This window comes from Pleurodeles waltl, chromosome 6 (assembly GCF_031143425.1).
Source record: "Pleurodeles waltl isolate 20211129_DDA chromosome 6, aPleWal1.hap1.20221129, whole genome shotgun sequence".
Taxonomy (NCBI): Eukaryota; Metazoa; Chordata; class Amphibia; order Caudata; family Salamandridae; genus Pleurodeles; species Pleurodeles waltl.
In genome coordinates this window covers 1,571,295,533-1,571,319,364 of record NC_090445.1, presented here as the reverse complement: position 1 = coordinate 1,571,319,364, position 23,832 = coordinate 1,571,295,533, and the positions used below count along the sequence as shown (strand labels likewise).

The 23,832-nt window shown below is 42.9% G+C and overlaps 1 protein-coding gene across 11 annotated transcripts in view; it reads right to left on the bottom strand.

Moving 5' to 3' along the window:
• Positions 1-23,832, bottom strand: part of LOC138301142 (zinc finger protein 618-like) — a 781,690-nt gene that overhangs the window by 63,160 nt on the left and 694,698 nt on the right. For all 11 annotated transcript variants that reach the window (XM_069241298.1, XM_069241296.1, XM_069241300.1 and 8 more), the window contains one exon: positions 13,214-13,291. In XM_069241298.1, coding sequence (XP_069097399.1) covers positions 13,214-13,291 — 78 coding nt within the window. The remainder of the gene's footprint in view (positions 1-13,213; positions 13,292-23,832) is intronic.

The following is a 23,832-nucleotide window of genomic DNA, read 5'->3' as shown; positions in this document are numbered from 1 at the left end:
TATATCGTTAGCTGAAGTCGGCATTTTGGATTTTCCTACATGGAGAGTACAAACTATTTCATGCCCATGCCTTAAACTGGATGTCCATTTTATGTACATACTAAACGTTTAAACTATTAACATTTTTTCCATTCTATTTATTTCTTTGCCAGATTTTTTAAAGCACTTAATATGCAGAAAGACTACTGAGATTACCTGGATCAATACACACCCACACCCACACACAGTGCTACAGCCAGACCATAGCTTCATGCAGTGCGTCACAATAAGCAAATTACTAAACTCAAAAATAAGTTTTAAATATGATGCTTTTTTGGGGTGACAGGGGGATGACGGACAGTTCAACAAGATAACCACTTCACATACTACTGACCTTAAAAGCCCTTGTTGGAGGGAATAAAGAAATTCCGAAGAATAATCATCTCTGGAGCCTGCTTTAGCATGGGGGACACATAAAGGCTTTCCTAATCCTTATGAATACTAAGTAGCCCAGAACCGCAGAAATGGCATACCTTGTGAAGAAAGAAATTAAGGAGATCAGGCCCTTACCCAATAAAACACCATGTAAGATGTGTCAGCTGGAAAATCAGATGAGGGGGTCAACAACGTTAGGTAAACAAGAATACTGCAGGAAAGCAATAGGATAGTGACTAAACATATGAAACCTAAATCAGAATGTTGAATTGAATAATCTGCCGGCAATTATGATGGTGAGGCAATGCAACTCATAGCATGATGAATTCGAGGCAGATATGAGTGGGAATCTTTTTGGCAGCGTACAAGGAGCTTACATGGAAAGATATATTGCTCAGTTGCCAAGTACCTGCAATAAAGCAGGAGACCTAGCTTAGTCCACCTGGAGTGCCCTTGATGTGGAAAGGGATAAGCGGTTAGAGGGCTGGATGTACTGCTTTTGGAAAACCACAGCCCAGAAAAATAGAGGAAAGTATGGAAAAAATCAGTTACTTGAACAGTAATAGCAAGGGACAGAAGCATGAAATAGACATGGTAATGGGCACCATAACTCCCTTTAAAATAAAAGCCTATGCCACAAAAATCCTACATCTCAAGCAAAGAAAGGAGGGGCTGTGAAAAGATAAGAGCAACATGGTGACAGTCAATGACAGAAAAAAGGCTCTAGATTGCAAATAAGGAACAGTAGGTAAGGCAAAAGGGCCCTTTCCCAGCTGCTCAAGCCTAAACATCCCCAAAAAGCAACAGGAATAGTCTCCTGGCAAGTGGTGAATACCTTGCCTAATGGGGTGGGATGGAATGGGAAAGAAGGTGAGGCTGAAGCTAAGAATGAGCGCACAGGTCAGAACGATGGTAAGCAGGGCCATGGTCCACCTTCAGCAGGACCTGCTGCTTTGATTTAGTTTATTTATCTACCTCACCAATAAATATGCAACACTTTCAGCAGAGGCGAGGATCAGATTTCTGATTACTTGAAATATCAGAAGGTAAAATCTCTGCCCATCTTCCTCTTCACAGTCCTTACTCTATAGAGGTAAGTACTCGTCCAGGAGACAGGCATCTTACTTGTCCCAGAACCTAAAGTAACAAGTTTATTTTTAATTTCGAACTCTGCTCCTTTGTCGATAAAAGGGCCACACATCATTCCCACTCCCTTTTTTTTCCCCAACTGTCTTCATCCTGAGATGGGCCAATTTGTCATCGAAGAGCTGCCATGTGTGGCAATTCCACTCCTAAGTCTGTTTCCTGTGTCTCTTATCTGAGTGAGCTGTGTGCTTCAGAAGGCTTTCGGGTAGCACCTCAGGGCATCCTAGGTTTCTCAGTGGCTAACTTGGGCAGGACATGAAGCAGGTGTTTCACTCGAGGGTGAGGATTATTTCACCCTTTTGGACACTGGTTGTGAATCGTGGCTGCAGAGCTCTGTGGTGAAGCACGTAGGATAAAATGTTGGCATGAGCACCTTGGGCTGTTCTCACCTTGCGTCTGTTGGTGGTTACTTTTTCTGGGCAGGACCCAGGGGTTTCATTGTCTAGTAAACGAATCTTGTTGTTTAAACCCCCATTTTTATTCAGGATAATCATGCTTCCTTACTGGGCTGTTCAACACCTGGAATTCTCCTCAGCACAGGTGTATTTGCACCACCCTCGTCTTGCATGGTATGTTGCTCCTGAGGTCTGTCCTTACATGCAGTTTTAAATGCTGCTCCTGTGCTGCCACTCTAGTCAGTCTGCCTTTCTGTTGGCAGGTTTCTCCAGAAAAAGTTTGGTGCGGGCTGCACAACGGTCAATCGGATACTAGCTTTGGTCAATGGGTAGTAGCATTGTTTAAGTAATCTAAACTAATGTTATTGCAATTATAAGAAAAGCAGAAAGACGATCATGTTTTTATTGTGGGCAGCTAGATCATAAGAGGGACTGCCCAAAACCTTTTCCCCGTTCTTCAACAAAATCCATCCTACCAAACTTTGTCCAGACTAACTAAGACCAGCCTGAGAGGTGCAAACTATGTTATCAATACCCTTGCCCCTGTTCATGAGGTTGGCCCTTACAAGAAGTGTACCATTAACAGGAATCCTACTTCATACATCAATACCAGTGCCTGCCAGTCTGCCATCAAACGCTCTTGGGTTTCTCTATCAATGCAGTTACCATCTCCAATCAGAAAATCTCTCTTCACATTTCAGTTCCTGTTCTTGTTATTATAGATCCAATCACTGTGAAACATGCGTCCTTGCTAAGCACCACATCCCCTGAAAACATGTTAGAAGAGATCTGCCCTTTAAATTGAAATGCACTGTTTTCTGTATTAATGAGGATATCTTCTTGAATGTTCCACCACATCACGAACATGCGGTATTGGCCATCCTTTGAAAAAGCAAAAAGGTCTCCTATTAAAGTTAATCATCATACCACCAATGAACTGAATAAAATACTTTAACAGGTCCCTTCTAAATTTTGACCCACCTGAACAAATCACATTTCTTACATTGCAACATTCGAACCCGTCAGGATTACCGTTACCACACAATAACATCTCTGTTCTAAAGAAGAAAAAGGAGTTTGACCAGTAATCACTGACCTTATTAAACAGGGAATTCTTGTGCCTATTGTTAGCCACTGTAGTATGCCTATTCTTCCTACATATAAGGCCTGTAAGACCAATGTGTACCGTTTGGTACAAGACCTCAGAGCTATCAATAGGGTTGGGATTACAAACTTTCCTATAGTCCCTAATCCACCACCATCCCTTCCTCGATCCCGCCGAAAACCCCAGTGGTATATGGTGGTGGAACTTTGTTTGACCTTCTTTTCCATTCACACATATGATGACAGTCAATGCTGTTTTGCATTTTCATCTGGCGGATCTCAATAAACATGGCAGAGACTTAGACTTCCTCAAAGATTTACAGAGTCTCCTATCTTTCCCAAAACTTAACATAAATATTTGGAAACACTGATCTTCCCTAAAACTCCACTTTAGTGCACTGATGTTTTTTTATTAATAGCCTTAGTCACTATGAACCAATGTTGTATTTGTTAACTGAATTGGCCAACAAAGGACAAAACTTTTATAAAGAAATTACAATTTAATCTCTCTCATGTGTGATCCTTAAGTCACAAAATGTCTGCTTTTGAATGCATACGGTCATCTGAGTGATTATTGGGTAAATAGTTTCAAACTGTTGGTTGTATACTGTCAGAGGTGAAAGGCCAGTTGCCGCCCACCTTGCAGAAGCTTCTGAGTAAAATGGGTAGGATTCCACCCCGATAGAGGTGGTCCTCACAGTGGCAGCTAGCCTCCTTACAACCAAAACACAACATTAGCCTTCTAACGGGTTATCTTGATTTCTTATTGTTTGCCTCTCATAAAACCCTAACCTGTTGCCCAACTTGTACCCAACCTCCTTAATGCCCACCTTCCAAGAGGGAGAACTCCATGACAGCCCTGTGGTCATTGAGCCCTTCACAAACCCTGCATTGATCTCAATGACATACCAATACCCAATAGCAAACGTGTTTATTCTGCTAATGTCTTTGAAATGGCACAGGAAAATTAACTACTGGTGTCCCTGTGTGCGAAGATGTTGAATCCAGGCACTTGCCTCACGTTCATTCTGCACAAGTAGCTAGACTTGTAGCACTACTGGAGCATGCAACCACAATGGGAAAAAGAATGCTCCGATAGTCACAGACTCCAAGTATGCTTTTGGGGTAACCCATGCCTTGGGACGTTTGTGGATGCACCAAGAGTTCATGACCTGGGCAGGGACTCCTATTAAACTATTAAAAAAGGAATGTATACGACGGCTTTACTAAATGCCCTCCCACTGCTTAAATGCCTAGCGGTTGTGAAATGTGCTGCCCATTACCCAGTCCTTGATGAATTGTTCAGGGTAAGTCCTCGCAGATCAAGCTGATAAAGAATCCGCTTTTACATCTCACTATGAGGCTACTTTTGTGCTCTGATGTTTTCCCCGTGCCCACATTCAAGGACTGATCCCTGTTACAAGAACGTCTGATGCTGGGAAAAACAGGGCTAAGTTGAATTGTGAAAGGGATTTGGAAAGAGTGTGGTGGGAAAGCAGTGCTAGAGTGATGGCCCAAATATTTTGCTGCCCAAAAAAGCCAGACATTACCAAGGTTGTGTCCATGTGGGGAAGGATGCTATGATATGGGCTGCTGTTCCCCAATGGTTTGCACCCTTTCTCCCCTATGCTGTTTAGAATTGCTATCATGCATGTGAACATGTCGAGCCCATCCTCATGCTACCCACCCCCTTGGCATTAGTCCAGCAGTTCCCAATCTGTGCGTCGCGGCACCTCAGTGCACCACAACAACTTGCCAGGGGCGCCACATACAGATGCACACAACAATTAAGGTACATCAATATCAATCACGCTGCATTATAGAGTTCCTTGTGTAGACGGTGTGCAGGAACAAGTGTTCTTCTAATCAAAAACGTGCACCGGAAGTAGCTGTATCGCTCTCATATTTTCATGTTGGACTGTGTGCTAGGCTCCCACAAATGCTGCAGCTTTGAAGTTGTCAGGTCTGTGGCACTAGCTGCAACCTGGGGCCCTGAGTCAGTGCATGGACAGCAGCTGCTGGTGGAGATCTTGACGGTGCTCGCATGCCACAGGTGAGGGACCTTACTTTGCAGAGGAGGCCAAGGCCTGTGGCGGATTGGGGTCTGAGCGGCTGGTTCCCGCGCACCATTCTGTGTTTTTGGCCACAAGCGGGCTCATATATGCAGTGTTGAGGAGTGAGCCATGCACACTCAAGTTTTTAATGCCGGCTTTCCATGTCTCACTCAGCCTTTGGCGCCGTTAGTGATATTCGCGCTACCTCTTCATGTACTTCTTGTACTTGCCTTGAAATACCACTTCGCAGTAGTGTTCTGCATCTCGACATACACCTAACATACCTCTTAGTTTGATGTAATGTGTGCTACCTTTCACCAATTCAGGCTACTGGCCAGCAGCGTCCTGCATGCAGAATTGTGAACTGCTTTTGGTTAAACGTGTCTGTCTCGCACATTAAAGGAGCATTTAAAAGAGTCAAAGGACCCCTTTAAACGAAGACAGTTTCTTAAATCTTGCCTTAGTTATAACTGGATCGTCTGTGTAATTCAACAATGCACCTTGCCTAAAGCTGCAGTTTATGCTCACTTTTCTGTAGCCAACTTTCAGCCTGGGGCAAAATTTGACATGTGGAGAATTACTCCACGCAGTGCACTATTTCTTGTTTTGTAGACTTTCACCATTTAAAGATAAATGGTGTGACAGAAGCTTTACGAAGGATTTAATGTCATCTACTCAATTAAATGGGTCTAAAGCTCAAAGGATATCTTTGCATGGGTGCTTAGCGCTCGTTCCTAACTCAGCTGTTGAGTGCTTTAAACTGAAAATGTCACAACTCAACCCCCGCTACAATGCTCATTAGCCATGCATATAAGAATGTCTGTGTGCGTTTATATATATAGATATATTTTTTTATATTTGTGTGGGGTGTGTGTGTATATATATATATGTAGTTAATTATAGCATACTGTAGAATGTCAGGCAAAAAGACAGTGTGACCTTATATTTGATATTTTACACTTTTTGATTGGTGCTGCAAGAAAGGTATGAATAATGGGGCGTTTCACTGTTGCATGATGTGAATGTGGTAGTTGCTATTTTTAAGTGAGGGGCTACAATTAGTAATCTGTAGCTTTAAAGGGTCTATATTCTGATCAGAAAACTGGAAATGGGGAAGCCCAAAAAACTGGATGATACATATGTGGACCAGATGGGTTCATACATGCCCACCCCAGTGCTGAATAGTTTCCATTGTATTGTTTCTGATTTAACCAATTCAAGTTTTTATTAAACTTTTATATTTTTATTTAGTGACATCTATGATTATAATACATTCATTCCAATTATTTTCAGGTAGAAAATTGGAAGTACTGCCGAGGCTTGGGTAACATCCCTCCACCTGTGAAAAAATATTACCATAATGGGGAGCCACAGCCAATAGGTCAAGGGAGCCACGAGTCCAAAATGTTTGGGAACCAATGCATTAGTCTATTGGTAGATGGATTCTATGCTAATTTCAAGATGTGGATATTACTTGTATGTGCTAGCGATTGTCCATATATTCTACAGTTGGGTAGAGGCTTATCCCTATGTCTGAGCACATTGCCATCACGGTTACCAAGAAAATATTGCGAGACTTCATTTCCCGTTTCAGAGGTCCCCTGCGACTCTCCACCACCCAGGGGCCACACTTCATTTCATTTGTAGTTCAGGGGGCCAGCAAAGCAATTAGCAGAAATCAACAGTCACTATGCTGATCTCCTCGAGCTTGTAGGCGAAACCGGACCGCAACAATGTCATTCTCAGAAACAAGATATCAAAATATGTTCATGACACAACATGAATGGCGTCATGTATTACACTTAGAGCTTTAGTCAATCTGTGCTACTCCATCCAAGGTAACAAGACTGAACCACTTCAACTGAATGACTGTTTCTGCAGTTTATTCTTTCAGGTCCGAGCTTATCTTTTGGTCAGCCATTCCTTGCTACAAATTGAAGCCTGGCAAATGGGAACACATGAAGGTACACCAGTGAAAGACTTCTCTGCAACCACAGTGGAAAGGCTATCAATAAATGCTGCTTATGAAACTCTCTGTCAAGTGTCGGGGGCTGACGATCTGGGTCAACAGATCACACTGTAAGCATGCACTTGCTCTGCCAGACAATTCTTCTGCTGCTAAAGCAACTGCTCCCATTTTTGGACGTGATCATTAACCTAGCACTTCAAGGGGATTGTCTTCATTGCTCTCTGCTGCTACTGCTGGGAGAGTTCCGCAGAATGACTCTCCTCCCCTTCTTCGTTACCCCTTCTGTCCCAGATTAACAACTTGCTTCCCACCAGTAGAACCCATTGTGGGTACGGCTGGCTCTCTTTCCTTCCATTCTTTATCAATGGCTTCTTGTGATGCATCTCTAGGAATCGGAGTTGAGTGACGCAAAACTGCACAGCACCTGTCCCCGAGAGGGCCGCTAGTATTACCAGAATAATTCCTACTTGTATTTGCTAGGGATTTTTTTTTAGCAAGCAGTAAATATTCCTTCTTGCTGGAATTGCACCCACTTGCCCACCGATGCTTGGTAGTGGATGGGAATGGGAGGGCGCTTCTGATTAACATGCCCCTCAATAAAGACAAAACAGACCATGGTCTGCATTTCCATGGCCACCATTTGCCACAATGGGATGACACTTCTCTTGAAACTCCAAATACTGATGACATCTTCCACTGCAAATAATACTTCCTGTTAAACACTAATCATCCTGCTTATTCGGTACATGGGCTTTTTGTGAGCATCAAGTAATTGGAGTATCTTTGTGGACGAGTATGAGTGTGAAAGTGTTCTGGAAAACATACCACACTAGGTTATCCTTTTTTAATTCAATTTACCTACTGGGTGGTTGTATCATGAATCCTGGTTCCAAGAGAAGTATGATCATTTCATTTGTGGCAAGAACTGGACTGGGGTCTGCTATAGTGGCTATGTGGTCCCTGCTATTGGGCAATTTGCTGTACTTCCCTCCGAATACACATGAAGGTGCTGTGAAGTATTTGAGACAAACAGATTCTACTCCATTCTGTTTGCTATGCATATATCTGGCAGGCTATCTGTGAAACAAGTCTGAATCTATTGGAAGAAATTGACAATGCTACTGTTACTTCTTACGGGTTGCTCAATAAACAGTGAGACTCCCAAAGAATCTTGATCTTGCAGAATATAATGGCCTTAGGCTTCCTCTTTGCTGCTAAGGGTGGCGTTTATGCCATCACCTGCTACGAATAGTGTTAATTTATCCCCAACTCTTCTCTCAGCACTCACAAGCAAATATAGCACATTAAACACAGTGTTAAGGAGCTTCACACTATCCACGAAGAGTTGAAATTAAATAGGGGACTCTGGTTTACTATCTTATTAGAAATGTGAGAAGATGTTCACAAAACTTCTGCCAAGAATACGATTTTTTATGTGCTGATACAAATAAGAGCATGCATCATTCATCACACTGGTTCTAATAAAGGTATTGCCCATGCTTATCCACTCACAACTGGCGATCATATTAATGAAAAACAATGATGAAAAATGTCATGAAATTGAGATTGAGGTAGAGATTATAGACTGAATGCTCTGAATTTGCTCTAGGAAATTGTGGATGTATAAATAATATTGCACCTATCAGCATGCAGCTTTTGTATCAGCCATGTTGTTTTGAAACCACATTTGTAATGTACTCCATATCCTAAGTTATGCAGGCCTTCTCATCATTCTCACTTTGGCACTCGAAACGAGACAGTTAGTTTCCTGTTAACTCAGGAGAGAAGCGTTTGCCATGTATCTCCTTTTCAAGGTCATTTCAACCATTTCGCATTAGATTGAGGGTCACCTGACATAGCACCAGATAGCTGAAGTTTCAGTCTTGATCATGTGACTCACTCCTTTGTTTATATACAGAAAATGTATAAAATGTTAGCATTTTATCTCAATAACTTTGTAAAGGTAAAGCTACGCTAATTTCTAAACTCCCTCTTAATAAACATGCTTCAGTCTTCGAGTAGGCTGAGAAAGGGATTTTTATTTAACAGTGTTGCAGAAGTCTAAGTGTTCGTCCCAGGATGCAGCCATCTCGGTTTCCAGCGACTGCTGTTCTGTTCGGTTAGCGCGGTGGTCCAGTATGCTAGTTCTGTGCTGGTTTCTTGCTGGTTCAGCCTTTTATACTGTGCCAAATGTAAGAATGCTTCTGTGGATCTGATGGAAGGTTTGGTGGAGATTCTTTTCTAGGAAGGTCTGTATGTTAATCAGACTGTTCCTCTTTCTCTGTTTCCTTATTCTAACTCCCCTTGGTGAATGCTCTGTTGGGACTCAAACCACTTGCTTTTGCTGGACTAGTCTTGGTTGCAATTTTCCTGCTGGATCCTATATGAAATTACTGTGCACCCTGCTTTAGGGAGAGCATGGGAGGAATCATTTGTGGAGATTCTCAAAAAACATTCTCGGGTGGAGAAACTGAAATCTTGCCCAAGAAATTGAAGGAGTCCATCAGTTCCAGTTGGCAAATGAGATAAAATAGCTGGCTATGCTGATTCATTTCGGGAATTCTCTTTTGCTTTATCAAATTACTGCTGACTTACAAATTTAACAGTAGTTGTTGATATGACTCCTTTTCTACACACATTTCAGTCAGGCCATGGTAGACCTAAGACTGCACTTCCAACAGAACATTAACCCTCTTAACGAAACTGGAATCCAGGTGTTTTATGAGAAACAGCAACGCCCAATTAGTGGAATGAAAGCATGGTTTTCTATCTAGTTACACTGACTAAAGAGGGATAACAAAGGTTTCAGCAACAATAAATAATCAATCAATCAATCAAGTATTTATAGAGCGCACTAAACATCTGTTAGGGTCTCAAGGCGGTGGGGGTGGGGGTGGGAGCTACTGGTCGTAGAGCCATGTCTTGAGGCGTTTCCTGAATGTCAAGAGGTCTTGGGTCTGGCGAAGGTGGAGCGGTAGGGAGTTCCAGGTCTTGGTGGCTAGGTGAGAGAAGGATCTTCCTCCGGCGGTGGTGCGGCGGATGTGGGGGATGGAGGCGAGGGCGAGGCTGGCAGAGAGAAGATTGCGGGTGGGGGTGTGGAAGGTGAGTCTGTCGTTGAGGTAGGCTGGGCCTGTGTTGTGGAGGGCCTTGTGTGCGTGGATGAGGAGTTTGAAGGTGATCCTCTTTGACACTGGTAGCCAGTGAAGGTCTCTGAGGTGGGTGGAAATGTGGTCACGGCGTGGGATGTCCAGAATGAGGCGGGCGGATGCGTTCTGGATTCTTTGCAGTTTTGTTAGGAGTTTGGTTGTTATTCCTGCATATAGGGCGTTTCTGTAGTCCAATCGGCTGCTGACCAGGGCGTGAGAGACAGTTTTCCTGGTTTCGATGGGAATCCACTTGAAGATTTTGCGGAGCATGCGGAGAGTGTTGTAGCAGGAAGAGGAGATGGCATTGACCTGCTGAGTCATGCTGAGTGTGGAGTCCAAGATGAAGCCTACGTTGCGTGCGTGGGTGGTGGGTGAGGGCGCTGTTCCTAGGGAGGTGGGCCACCAGGAGTCATTCCAAGTTGAGGGGTTGGTGCCAAAGATGAGGATTTCTGTCTTGTCTGTGTTTAACTTTAGGTGGCTTGATTCCATCCAGCTGGCGATGGCGTGAAGTCCATTGTGGAGGTTGTTCTTTGCAGTTGTAGTGTCTTTCGTGAGGGAGAGGATGAGCTGAGTGTCGTCTGCGTAGGAAACTATGTTGATGTGGTGGGTTTGTGCGATGTTGGCGAGGGGGGCCATGTAAACGTTGGAGAGCGTGGGGCTGAGCGGAGATCCTTGGGGAACTCCACAGATTATTCTGGAAGCTTCTGACAGGAACGGTGGGAGGCGGACTCTCTGGGTTCTGCCTGAGAGAAATGACGAGATCCAGTTGAGTGCCTTGTCGCGGATTCCAGCGTTGTGTACGCGTGTGCGGAGAGTGTGATGGCATACCGTGTTGAAAGCTGCAGAGAGGTCCAGGAGGATGAGTGCTGCTGTTTCTCCTTCGTCGAGCATAGTCCTAATGTCGTCTGTGGCAGCAATGAGTGCAGTCTCAGTGCTGTGGTTTCTGCGGAATCCGGATTGAGAGGTGTCGAGTACCTTGCTGTCTTCCAGGAACTGGAATAGTTGGCTGTTTACAATTTTTTCGATGACCTTGGCTGGGAAGGGGAGGAGGGAGATCGGCCGGTAGTTCTTGGGGTCGTCTGGGTCTGCCTTTGGTTTCTTTAGCAGGGCGTTGATTTCTGCGTGCTTCCATCTTTCTGGGAAGGTGACTGACTCAAAGGAGATGTTGATGGTTTAAACAATGAGTTGGTAATTAAGTCAGCAATGAGTACATAAAATACTGCAATGAGCAGTCAAAAAGTGAACGTGGACTGTTAGAGGTATGACTGTAGTGGAAAAGAGGAAGTTAATAACAGAAGAAAGCAAATCTATCAGACAGGGACAACGGATTGACAGTAAAACTGTCTGGAAATTGCTTCAGTCTCCTATTCTTACAGACAAGGAAGTAGATGGGTTCCTGCTTCGGAGCGGCTAGTAGTTGACATTGTGGTGCTCCAACAGCACCAAATGATCCATGATTTCCTTAAAAGTTTGGAGTTGAAGAAGATGGTAGTTCCCTCCTACTGTAAGTAAGGGACCCAGCACTCATGGTAATTTAAGACATACCACTGGAAACAACCAAGGTAAGCAATAACTGCATCCCACAGAGATATTAGGTAAACTTAATAACGATCACAGAGGGAGACAAACTGCAAATTAATTCACATGAGCCATAACTTACTAATTCTTCTCCGAGAGTTCAATAGCATTTACAGTGGAGCCTTATCTCACAAAGGGGAAGCGGAGCATAATGCCAGTCACTCAGGATTTGTTGCTCTCTTATTGCATAAATTACAGCCACAGGGGTCGCTAGGCAGAAAATCTCTCCAATGTTGCAGCAGGTGAAAGGTGAACTGAAGCTACTGATAGCAAAACAGAGAAAATGAAGAACTGATGAAATTTGCTGAGGTGCACTAGGTACCTATCAGCTTCCAGGCTGTACAGCAGACCGTATGTAAAGGTTGCTAAAGAAAGAAACTAATGCCACTGACATATTTTTACCAAGGCACAGAAAATGTGTTTACCAATATTGAGGTGCAGTTGTTCATTATCAGGGCTAAACGCTCGGTAGCCTTTACTGAGAGAACAAAGTCTAGCATGTGGATAAAGGGGCATGAGCCCCCAACATATAATCAGAGCTTTTCAGTTCAGTTTAGATCTGAGGTTCTCAGTTAAGCACCATTAACTCAGCAGAGTGGATTGTGAATCTGGTGAAGTCTGAGGTGTGAAGAATGGTGAGACTGCCTCCGCAAGGAGCATGGAAACCCTTAACCCAAAAGGAACAATAATTGCTAGCAGTGAGGTACTCAGACTATTAAGACCAGGAGCTGGTGGCAGTTCCAATAAAGATGGGACTGACTTCCACATCAATAGAATCTTGCTATTTACAGATCTCAGGTCAGATATTCTCTAGAGAAAAGAATTGGCGAACAATCACAAAGTGTTCTTGAAAATGAACCTCGGTACATTTATGAGAAGAGAAGCCAAGTCACAGATTAAAATGAATTCTTCTATTATGTGGTGTATTCAAAAGTCTACTGAAGCAACCGTTTTTCATATTTAGTTGCATTCTTAATGCTGCACAGTACATATGAAGTCCGATGAGGGGGATAAATGCATAAAACACCTTGCCTCTTCTGTTGGCATTCCCGTGATATTCCCATTGTTAAAATTAAAAAGTGAATTTATTTAAAATAAATTAAAATTAAAGAATCTCTCATTCACTTCATTGCACCTGACACTAAAAACAAGCACAGCAATTTGTTCAGCCCAAGTTACAAAGAACATGGGTATCTGAGTTAGGTTTTATAGAAAGCTTTACAGAACTCTAATCACATGTCGTTTTGATGCATGAAACAAACAAGCTTCGCCACAGACTAATCGGATGGACATAAATACTTAATACACAAGAACTATTAAAGACATCGCCAAAGTAGCTGACAAACTTTTGAGCGGAACAGGTTATTATTGTGTTTCATTAAGTTAATGAAAGTTATTACTGCTTACCAGCATGAGACTGCATATGCTCCAAGAGATTATTATAAAACTGGAACTGAATCCCACAGGCACCACACGTGTAAGGCTCTAAATGGAATAAACAAAAGCACATAGGTATAAAACAGATTGGTGACTTAGGAAGTATGTCGACGTCCTCAGAATATATCATTTAAGGCAGGTTACAATCTCACCACAAACTAATCCTTGAAACATCAGCTTGCTGGCCAAGCCTCTGTTCTAGTACAGAGGATGATAAATCTCATTAAGATGGCTGCAAAAGGCAGGCGAGACGATACCAGCACAATCTGGAAGTTGCCTCGCATTGATATTTGTTTTCCATTTGCTTATCTTGACTATTTCACGTTAACATTTCGACATCACATTCATGCCACGCCTGACTGAAACATGCTCTTAAAAATACAAACATATTCGCACACAGTCTGCTGTGCCCTTCTGGATGAAGTGGGAACGCAATAATAAACCTGCCTTAGGAGTATATACTGCCCAGTGATCTTGAAAAATGTTATTACATCCCAACTTCGAAAGCCATTTCGATGTGGAAAGCATCCAAAATGAAACACAATGTGCCGCGTGTACGTTAAAAGTGAGGAATTATAAATAAGTTCTTGTGGAATGTTTGATTTACACTGTCTTAACAAAGAGGCTAAAGATCAGATCATGAATGGGACCAATATTTCTGAACAACCAGAAGTACAACAGTGCCTCATCCTTCAAAGTGTGCTCATTTTGTGGGGAATCGAAAGGATTTGTGGAATACTAGAGGTATTGGTATGAGAAAGGTTGCTTTATGTGAATACACCATTTACAGAGTTTAAACAATTCTGTGATTTATTTAACAGTGATGGGGAAATCAGATTACTTTTTGACGATTACACAACTGACTGTGAAAACGACTGGCAGAATGATTGGTGCTGATCGGTAATGGACGCAAAGAGGAAATGGAAACAATACTTTTCAAATGTTAATATTTATGATTTAAAAAAATGTATGTGCAAATGTCCTCTACACGAGAGGACTCTCAAGTCATTGGAATGGGGAAGTAAAGTTAACTTACCTGCAGTAACTTAACGGTTTGCAGAGCCCATGGGCGCTTACCATGCTGTGCTCTTGTTTCTGTTTGACACTTAAAGAACAGATAAAGGAAGGGGCCCCGTTCAAGTGTTAAAGCGCCCACAGTCTTTTTGTGCCGTAATTCCTTAGAATAGCACTAGGAAGCCAGTGGAGTATAAAGGTAAACACCCAGAAACTACCCGCCTTCATCTTTGATAAGATACTATAAGCTTAAAGGTCCTGAACAGTGCATAACTAAAAAGACTCCAGCACACAGGTGCACTGCACTCAGGTTACTATGCCCCAAATTCAATTATCTCTTCGCAGGACACTTAACATGTGGAGACATCAGAAGATGTTTGATGGGACTGGAGGAGGTCTAAAAGTCATGAAGTTCATTTTTGGGATTCCATTCCATAACACCCCTCTTTAAAATCAGAGCATCTTAAAAGATGTAACTGCTGGATACTTAGCTTACTGAGAATGATTACTATCTCATTCTATATTTTATTTCCAATCCCTCTCCCACCTCCAGGAGTAAACATGGACTACATGGTAGTGACACTTTTGGGAGACAAGTTTACAAAGTTAATAACCCTGTTTTCCAAATGGAATGAAATAGCCTTAAGCACTGAAACACAAATGGTCACTTTCAGTATCCCCACAGATACTTTTCAGTACCACATACTGGGAATGGTCCCAAAGGAAAAGGTATTGCAATGTTCCTTTGTCTTTTTCCATTGTATGAAAGTTTGGGGGGACTTAAAAACACTGAACGTTGGAATTGGCTGTCTCTGAAGTGTCACCCCAAACCTTTTGCCTTCATCCCTTCTGTTTTGCTGAATTCAGTTTTGTTGGCCTTAGAACTCTGTGGACTTTAACACTGCTACTTAGTGACTGTGCTTGCTCCTTTAAATGTGGTAAAATGGGCTTACACCCAAGTGGCACATTTAATTTACTTCTAAGTCCTCAGTAAAGTGGTATAACATGCACCAGGGCCTGTAACTGAAATGCTACTAGTGGGCCTGCAACACATATTGTGTCACCCACCTAAACAGCCTTTTAAACATTTCCCAGGCCTGCCATTGCAGCCTGCGAGCAGATTAAACTGCTAATTCGACATGGCAAAATAAACGCACTGCCATGCTTTAAACTACTTTTTAATTACATATAAGTCACCCCCAAGGTGGGCCCTAAACAACCCATAAGGCAGGGTGCTATGTATTTACCAAGCTGGGCATGTACTTTTAAGTTTTAAATCTCCTGGTAGTGAAACTCTCACAAATTTGTTTTTCACTACTGTGAAGCCCACCTCTCCCATAGGATAACATTGGGTTACCTTAATACATTTAATAAGTGATAACTTTTGTTTGGGAGCAGGTAGATCTATCATGGTAAGTGTCTAGGGAATTGTAATGTAAAATCATCTTTAATGGTAAAGTTGGACTGTAAGTCACAAGCCTGAAAAGGCGACTTTTAGAAAGTTGACATTTTCTTGTCATAACCATTTAATGTTGGCAGTGTGCCTTTGTGCACTTCTCTCAGACTGCCATACAATATAGGGACTAGATGTTGATAGGATGGGCAATTCAAACAGAAGGGGGGGGGGGCTGAGCAAAGCCCCACCTGCACTTCAAAGCCTCTGCCTCAGCTCACATACAATTAACTTCACACTAGTCCATTGTGCCTGCAGACAGACTGGGACGAGGGTAAGGAGGCAGAAAATTCCAGACACTTCCGTGGTGGGACAAATCCACAGGTTTCTTCTATTTCAAAGCTGGCATCAGATATAAAAATAGGACCCTCAGACTCACTCTTCAGTTCACTTCTGGAGTGACTGGACTGCTGGATGCTTCAGAGGATTGCCCTGCTGCACCAAGAGAAGTGCCCTGCTTCCTGAAGCCTGCCCTCTGCCCTGCTACTTGAGACCAGCTTTTCTGCTTGAACCCAATAATTCCAGTGAGACTCCAAGGGATGGTAGGCCAGCTTCCTGATCGGAGCCTCAGGGACAGAAAAGGCTCCAATCATCTTTAACCTGCACCTGGACCAGCTTGATTGAGTCCTGAACCTCCAAGTGGTGCCTCTCCAGTCCTGGACCCTTGGAGGTGGTGTTACCTGTACCCAGAAAGCCCACATCCAACACTTGGGACTTACAAACCTTTTCTGCCAAAAAGTGCTCAGAGACCTGAGAGGAGACCGGGACCTACCGTCTTGCCGATCTCCCAAAGGTGCATTATGAGTCAGCCTGACCTTGTGGCAGCTCCCACTACGTTCTACCCAGCACCAGCAAATGCTGTTCAGCAGCTCCCTGCAGAAGAGGTATCTGGCTTTGTGAAGCCCTCATCGTTACAGCCTACAGCTTCGTCCAGCTGGAGATTATTCACTTCTATGAAAAATACTAAGCCCAAACATAGAAATCTTTACTGTGACTTTGTCCAGTGGCTCCCCCACAATGACACCTACTCCTCAGACACCGTCAGCTGCCTTGCCCTGCTGAACTTTACCTTCTCAGACATTTTTCCTGAAAAAGTATTCTAACTCCGAAGGTAAGCAGAGACTGGGCCCAATCCACTTTGTGTATCCAAACTGCACTCCATCGCAGTCGCCATAACTTTCAACTTTGTCCTGGTCCTGAGTAATTATATGTCACAGCACCCCTAAGAACATGGGCAAGTCAATGGGATGGGCATATAACATAGCTAGATGTGGTCCACTGGGTATGTTTTAGCAGTGGAAGTAGAACACTTGACATACTTGAATGCTTCAGTTGCTAATTTCAAGAATCATAATACGGACCTGAACTGGTTAAAATCAGAAGGTACCTCTGATGGAGTCAGTGGATAAAAAAAAATTATTCAATCAAAATAATTTCTTAAGCGCACTACTCACCTATTAGGGTCTCAAGGCGCTGTGGGGGGAGGGGGTTGCTGGGTACTGCTCAAAAAGCCATGTTTTAAGGTGCTTTCTGAAGGAGGTCCTGGGTCTTACGTGGGTTGGTGGAGAGGGAGTTCCAGGTCTTGGCGGCGAGGTGGGAGAAGGATCTGCCGCCGGAGGTGATGCGTTGGATGCGGGGTACTGTAGCGAGGGCTAGGTCAGCGGAGCGGAGCTGTTGAGTTGGTATGTGGAAGTTTACTCATTCGTTGAGGCAGGCCGGTCCAGTGCCGTGGAGGGCTTTGTGAGCGTGGACGAGGACTTTGAAAATGATCCTTTTGTTGATGGGCAGCCAGTGTAGGGATCTGAGGTGGGTGGATATGTGTTCGTGGCGAGGGAGGTTGAGGATGAGACTTGCAGCTGCGTTCTGAATTCGCTCGAGTTTTCTTTGAAGCTTGGCTGTGGTCCCTGAGTACAGGGCGCTGCCGTAGTCCAGTCTGCTGCTGATGAGGGTGTGGGTGACTATCCTTCTTGTTTCTAAAGGAATCCATTTGAAAGTCTTGCGTAGCATGCGAAGGGCGTTGAAACAGGAGGATGATATGGCCTTGATTTGCTGGGTCATGGAGAGAGAGATGAGTCTAGAACGATGCCAAGGTTGCGTGTGTGGGTGTTGGGGGTGGTCTGAGGGTGGTGGGCCACTAGGAGTCGTTCCAGATGATCTTGGTGGCTGGAGATCGGAAAGGAGGGAGGCAAACTCTTTGGGTTCTTTCAGTGAGGAAGGAGGTGAGCCAGTCCAGGGCCTTGTGTAGAATTCCAGCGTCAAAAAGGCGTGCGAGGAGGGTTTGGTGGCATACAGTGTTGAATGCTGCAGAGAGGTCTAGGAGGATGAGGGCGACGGTCTCGCCCTTGGCCACTCTGGTCCTGATGTCATCTGTGCAGGCGATGAGGGTGGTCTCAGTGCTGTGGTTTTTTAGCAGAGGTCCAGAGAATAAGACAGGGACAGTGGGAGATAAATCGACGTTTGGTAGATCCAGGAAAACCAGACTGAGAGAGGCAGAGCACCCCGATATAAGGAAAGGAATGAAAACACGCTCTTGGAACAGGGGGAAATAGGAAACTCTGTCAGTGACACTATTAACGTCATTAACCTCTCCAATCTTGAACTCACTACTCATGATCTGACACTTCTGAGTAAAGGTCTGGGTTTCTGTCCAGGGGATGCTGGAGACTTTCAGAGTACCAAAATCGACTTTTTCAAATTTATTAGACGTCTAAAATTGAAAAAACATTTCATAAACCAACCCGACTATAAACAAAATGGTACCTTAGTGGACGCTCTCAATGAGGGCCATCCTTTATCCATTAAGGATATTCAGGATACGGCTACATTACTGTCTATTGCCAACTACGAACAGGATCCGACTACCTTAACACAAATCTTATCGGATCTGGATATCCCATCAGAGACACTACCTAGCGGTTTAAGGAACAAATCGACTTGGACTCCAACCCTCATGAAGGACAATTGTATAGATACCTTCTTCAAGGTGGTTTGGCGTGACTTTAACAAATTAGAATTGAAGAACACTACTCGACAACATGTCTGGCATCATAACCTGAGCCAAACAGAAAGGACTAATCTGAGACAGCTACGTAGTAATGAAGAGATTACCATAAGGGAGGCAGATAAAGGGGGTAACATTGTGATTATGAACACCTCAGAATATGAACAGGAGATCTTCAGACAACTAGGAGACAGTACTTGCTATGAGAAGATTCTTTCAGATCCCATCCCCGTACTGTCTAACAAAATCAATAAATTCTTACAAGAGTGTTTAAATCAGTTACTTTTAAAGGAAGAGGAATATATGTACCTCCGTGTTCATAGACCCAAGAATCCCTGCATTTACATACTGCCAAAAATACATAAGAGCCCTACATCCCCGCCGGGTAGGCCCATTGTATCAGGCATAGGAGGTCCCACAGAGAGACTTTCGGAGTATGTCGACATTTTTTTACAGCCATTTGTAATCAACTTACCATCGTATATTAAGGATACTAAACACATTCTTAGTATACTAACGGACATGACGTGGGAACCAGGTATGATCTTAGTTACACTGGATGTTACCTCCCTATACACCAGTATCAATCACGAACAAGGAAAGGAAGCTTTGCGTTACTTTCTATATAGGAGACCTGCGAGACTTTATGACCACACTACTATGCTAATCAATATGGTGGATTTGATTTTGAACAACAATGTTTTCTTATTTAAGAATGACTGGTACCGCCAGAGACAAGGTGTCGCCATGGGGTCTAAATTCTCGCCAGCTTATGCGAATCTCTTTATGGGGTTGTTCGAGCAAAATAAGATCTGGAGTAAAGAGGGCAGTACCTGGATGACGGACATACTCTATTGGGGTAGATATATCGATGATTGCTTGATGATCTGGACAGGTGACTTACAAAAACTGAATGAATTTATAAAGTATCTTAACAGTAATGATTGTAATATTCATTTCACTTCCGAACATAGTGTGACTAAAATTGCCTTCCTAGATGTGGAACATTTTATCCGTGATAACAAAATAGAGAGTCGGCTTTACAGAAAGAGCACTTCTTGTAACTCTATTTTACATGCAAAGAGCGCACATCCGACTCACCAAATCAATTCAATACCTTATGGTGAGATGGTAAGGGCAAGACGCAATTGTTGCCTTGAAGAAGATTTTGAACTATGTATTGAGGATATGAGTAACAGATTTAAGGCACGGGGGTATTCTTCCAATGTGATTAATAATGCCCGTACGAGGGCGATGCGTCTAAAGAGATCGGATACACTATGTCAGAAACCAAGGCCTAGAGATAATACCATCCGATGTATAGTCAACTATACGAAACCAGTTACGCTCCTTAGGAAATGTATGAACAGACATTGGTATATTCTTACAGCTGACCCTAATTTTAGGAAAGTGATCTCTAGAACTCCGGTTTTTACCTTTAGGAGAGGTAGAACTCTAAAGAAAATTCTATGCCCCAGTTTCCGCAATAAACAGAACCACAGCAACTGGCTGAGTGACCGTAATAAAGGTTTCTTCAAGTGTGGACATTGTGGCATGTGCAGATGGGCCAAGTCAGGTATCTCCACATTCATGAGCTCTACTGGGGTGCTATTCAATATTAACCACAATATCACACGTGACAGTAATTTCGTCATATATATGATCTTATGCAATTGTGGCCTGTACTATATAGGCAGCACTATTAGACCACTCAAAATTAGGGCGAGTGAACATTTCAGAGCCCTCAGACAAGATGATGGGAGATACCCCATAGTAAATCACATGCGGCAATGCCCTGAACGTAACAACTCATGTGTATTTGAATTCTTTGGGTTTGATCTCTTTAAAAGAGACCCTAGGGGGGGAAACCGAGAGTTAGCTCTCAGAAGAAGGGAATGTTACTGGATCTTAAAACTTAGAGCTGTGGAGGATGGTCTGAACACCAACTTTGAGATGGAATATTACTTAGGTGATTAACATTATGTCTTCAACATATCCTAAATATAACTTGTGTGTTTTGCCCACTTGTGGATTCCTACAACAAGTGGTTTTGAATGTTAGCTCATTAGATATGTACCTCTGTTTAATATTGCTAATTAGATATCGCACATTGTTATCTGCAATGATTATGTTTAATTCTGGACTTTTATTTAGGTTTTGACTGTACGTTGCTCCAATATATGACTTGGCACTGTATTCAGTTTCAGTTTTTACGCATGTCTAGTTGCATAGACTGTGATTTGTACTATAGATTCAATGTATTTTATGTAGATATACAAATATCATTTTTGAGGACACACCAACATTGCGATTCTCTATAGATGTCGAATTGTCTTTGTTGGCCTCACTATAGGTTACATATGGTTTGAATGTGGCACGTACTATCGTCCTTTTGGTTCAATTTCGACTATCTTCTCTTTCTATCCCACTTTTGAACTTATTCCTACAGCCTCAATACTAAAGGCATATATAGATATCTTTTTGAGTCGGAGGACAATACTAACAATAGGGCTTAGAGACTTTTGCATGGTGTATCAGGGAAAATGTATCAATTTTTTCGTTATTGTTCTTGTAATAGCAGCACTACGCATGCTATTTATTTTGACAATAATTTGAATGGCTGATTTATTGACATTTCTCCTTATAGAATAAGAGCCTTTCACTTCCCACCATGACACATTGGGCGTTACCTCGTTTTCCTAGGTATAGAGACCTGTGTAATTGCATATCGATATATAATTTGTCTTCATATTTAACTTTTAGACATTCCAATATGGTGCCCAGTTTGATAGTTATAGTCCCCTTTCCATTTCAGCAAATAACGCGGGCACGCTTTAAATGGATGTTTTTCCCAGGCGGTTTGTTACTATGCTGCTCTGTGTCACTGGGACGCTGCGGGGTGAATTGGACCGCGCGGTTGGTTTCCCCACGTTTATTTTGATAGATTTTATATGAGAGGTGAGTGACATGAAGTATAGTGAGACCTTGATATCTCCGTTTAGTCTATTTTCGGCATCTAGGTTATTGTTTTTGGAGTCTACGCGGTGGGGCTTACCGCATTATTGTTTACATACTTTTTAATCTACCTTAGATACGTACGGAGACTACCTCGATGCAATATTGTTTTGGATTGAATATATGGCATAAAGGTCAGTGGAGGCTTATTCGTCCTTTTTTTCATTTGGTTACTTGGTGGCGGATCTATATCCCGTACTTGATGTGGATTTTGGTTAAAGTATAGTGTTTTCTTTTTGTTCTCTACAGGCATTTCATCGAGCATTTGAGAATTTTTCTACTTAACGTTTTAATTGAAATTAAGGTATGTCCTAGATAAGTTCTTAAAGGGTTTATTACTGGCTATTGTAGGACTTTTTCCCCGACTCCATTTCTGTACATTCTGAAACATTGAGTCTAAAGCTTTACACGAACCTGGGTTCCTTTCTGCTATACTCACATGGAGTTATACTTAATTCTGGCTTTTCGTTGGTGACGTGCACATTCTTACTGTATGAACCTTCGGCACTTATAGGCATTGCACATGGTGTTCTTGTGTTTAGACTGAAATTTTTTACTGACTTGGGCATTCCTTTTGTGTTGAAAAAATTGTTGGTCTGTACTATGTTTAGTTTGGTCATTTGCTCTTATTTTGATGAGTATCACATAAGTCACAATATATCATGTCTTGGCTTATCGCACTATTGTCACTTTTGGTTTTGGTCCGGTTTCTGCTCTGACCATGGTTCTGTACCACATATGTAGACATTACTCTTATTTATTTTCAGCCCTCATGAAGTCCTTAATAGAGCAACTTCTCATAGGATGAAACACGTGTTGGCTGTACTTATGGAGGATATTAGAACATTATGAATAAAACTGGACTCTGAGATAAACACGAGTTTGCTGTTGATTTACAAAGAAGACTGGATACATTAGTAACTTCTAATTATGATATCATGAGTGCTCTGACATCTATTCCTTTACTGTTTGTTTCCCTTGAAACATTGGAGGATTAAGGAAGATCCTCTTGCCAGGAGCACCGTGCCATGAACAGAATGTATCATTACTTTGATGGACTTACTGTGAGCGCCCTAATCCTATGAATATCTTCCTTGTTGGCACTGCTTTTGTTTTTGTCTTGCGGAATCCATAGTGGGAGGTGTTGAGTATGTTGTTTTCTTCTAAGAAGTGAGACAGTTGAGCGCTAACTATCTTCTCAGCGACCTTTGCGGGGAAGGGGAGAAGAGAAATGGGACGGTAGTTCGTGAGGTTTTCCGGGTCTGCTTTGGGATTTTTGAGAAGAGCGTTAACTTAAGCATGCTTCCAGATGTCTGGGAAGGTTGCAGTGTCGAAGGAACTGTTGACGAAGGCGCAGAGCTGGGGAGCGATGACTTGGCTGGCCTTGTTGAAAATGTGGTGTGGGCAAGAGTCTGTTGGGGAGCCTGAGTGGATGGAGTTCATGGTTTTGACGATTTCTTCGTCGTTGTTGGGGGTCCAGTTGTGTAGTTGGTTGGTGCGGGAGGGTGTTGTGTTGTTGGTTATGTCAGTGGTGGTGATGGTGGGTGCTGATGCTGTGAAACTGTTGTGTATGTCTGCGATTTTGCGGTGAAAGTAGTTGGATAGGGAGTTGCAGAGGTTTTGGGAATGTGGAGGGTCGATGGTGCTGGATTTGGGTTTTGTTTGGGTTTTGACAATGGCAAAGGGTTCCTTGCTGTTGTGTGTGTTGTTGTCTATGCGTTCTTTGTAGAGGGACCGCTTGGTGGTCCGGATGAGTTGGTGGTTTTTGCGCATGGCTGTTTTGAGGGCGGAGAAGTTGCTCATCGAGGGTTCTTGGCGCAAGGCTTTCTCAATTTTACAACATTGTGACTAGCAGCAATGATGTCACAGTTAGTATGACAACTGCTGTTTATAAAATAAGCCATCACCGCTGACTGTGTTAACTATAATGGATATAGAAGAGGATATGCATGTTAATGGCTCCGAGTATTGTGATGGAATGGTAATGTCCTGCCATGGTGAAAGGATGTATACCTATGCCCTGAGTGCATGACTGTGTGTGAGAAACTGGAGACCTGACTTATTTCGCCCTGCTGTCATTGTAAGCTAGCATGTGCACAGATACCT